This window comes from Penaeus monodon, chromosome 27 (assembly GCF_015228065.2).
Source record: "Penaeus monodon isolate SGIC_2016 chromosome 27, NSTDA_Pmon_1, whole genome shotgun sequence".
In the NCBI taxonomy this organism is placed as follows: domain Eukaryota; kingdom Metazoa; phylum Arthropoda; class Malacostraca; order Decapoda; family Penaeidae; genus Penaeus; species Penaeus monodon.
In genome coordinates this window covers 14296103-14297222 of record NC_051412.1, presented here as the reverse complement: position 1 = coordinate 14297222, position 1120 = coordinate 14296103, and the positions used below count along the sequence as shown (strand labels likewise).

The following is a 1120-nucleotide window of genomic DNA, read 5'->3' as shown; positions in this document are numbered from 1 at the left end:
CCCGCCACATGAGTAAGTATAAAAAGGGAAGCAATGCGGCTTCGTCAACTCACGTCAGGAATTTCCCTCAGCGCCGTGTCCTGGATGAGGAAGACGGTGTTCTGGACCGACGGGGAGTAGATGCCGTAGTCAGGCGGACCGGCAAACTTATCGTAGATTATCTTCTGCATCTTTATCCTTTGAGACAGAAGGAGGGGAAGGGTTAAGGGGCGAAGATGGAAAGGTGATAGGTGATTAGATTCAACCATCTGCTCTGTTAGCCTGGAGGCTGGAATGGAAAAAAGAAATAATAATGGAAAAAGAAATAATAAATCATGATACCATACGTAAAACAACTCTCTCACCAGATTCTGCCGAAGTCGATGTCCTTGACGTCGGCGTACTGCCACGACGCGGCCACCACGGTGGAGAAGAGGCGGTCCTCCATGTCGGGCAGGGAGCGGAACTCGTCGCTGACGAAGTTGGTGAAGGAGGACTGGGTCGTCTTGAGGACGCGCATGCCCTGCAGGCCGGTCCACACGTGCGGCTGCCCTGGAGGGGGGGAGGTCAGAGGTCAGAGGGCGCGAGGTTCTCTTGGCTCGGCGGCTGCAGGCACTTCGCCTGAGTCTACCTCGCCTTGCTCGCGGTCGTGGCTGAAGGCCTTCCTACTTTTTAAGAGAGGAAATGCTAGCGAGTGAGTGACGCGTCGAGACTGACCTAAATTCAAGCCTTACTCTGAGCCTTGCCTTTCCTCTCACGCAACGGGAAACCGAGCGAGGTCAAAACAGGCAACGCATCCTGACCCCGGAGCGAGAAGGGCCTCACCTCCGCGGTCCTGCGAGACGGAGCACGTGTGGAGGACCTCCGGCGAGAAGAGGAAGGCGTGGTTGTGCGCCTTGCCCTCCGTCACGAGGCGCCGCCAAGGGTACTCCTCCACGTCCACCTTGACGGACGTCACGTGGCTGTACTTGCTGAGGAAGTGGGAGCACAGCAGGAGGGCGAAGTCCTCCGGCGACTTCACCTGTAGAAGCAGAAGAGGCTTTGCCTTTACAAGGGCCTGAGGCCGTATTGTGGGTTGTTTGTGTGTTTGTTTAATTGCTATGCGGTCAGTGTAGTAAACGATCTTTGTTTTACACAATTC

General features: G+C 55.5%; 1 protein-coding gene across 1 annotated transcript in view; it reads right to left on the bottom strand.

Moving 5' to 3' along the window:
- Window positions 1-1120, bottom strand: part of LOC119590595 (uricase-like) — a gene marked incomplete in the record, with an annotated part of 12643 nt that overhangs the window by 2143 nt on the left and 9380 nt on the right. The window contains 3 exon segments of the mRNA XM_037939271.1: window positions 54-177; window positions 345-531; window positions 805-1000. Coding sequence (XP_037795199.1) covers window positions 54-177; window positions 345-531; window positions 805-1000 — 507 coding nt within the window.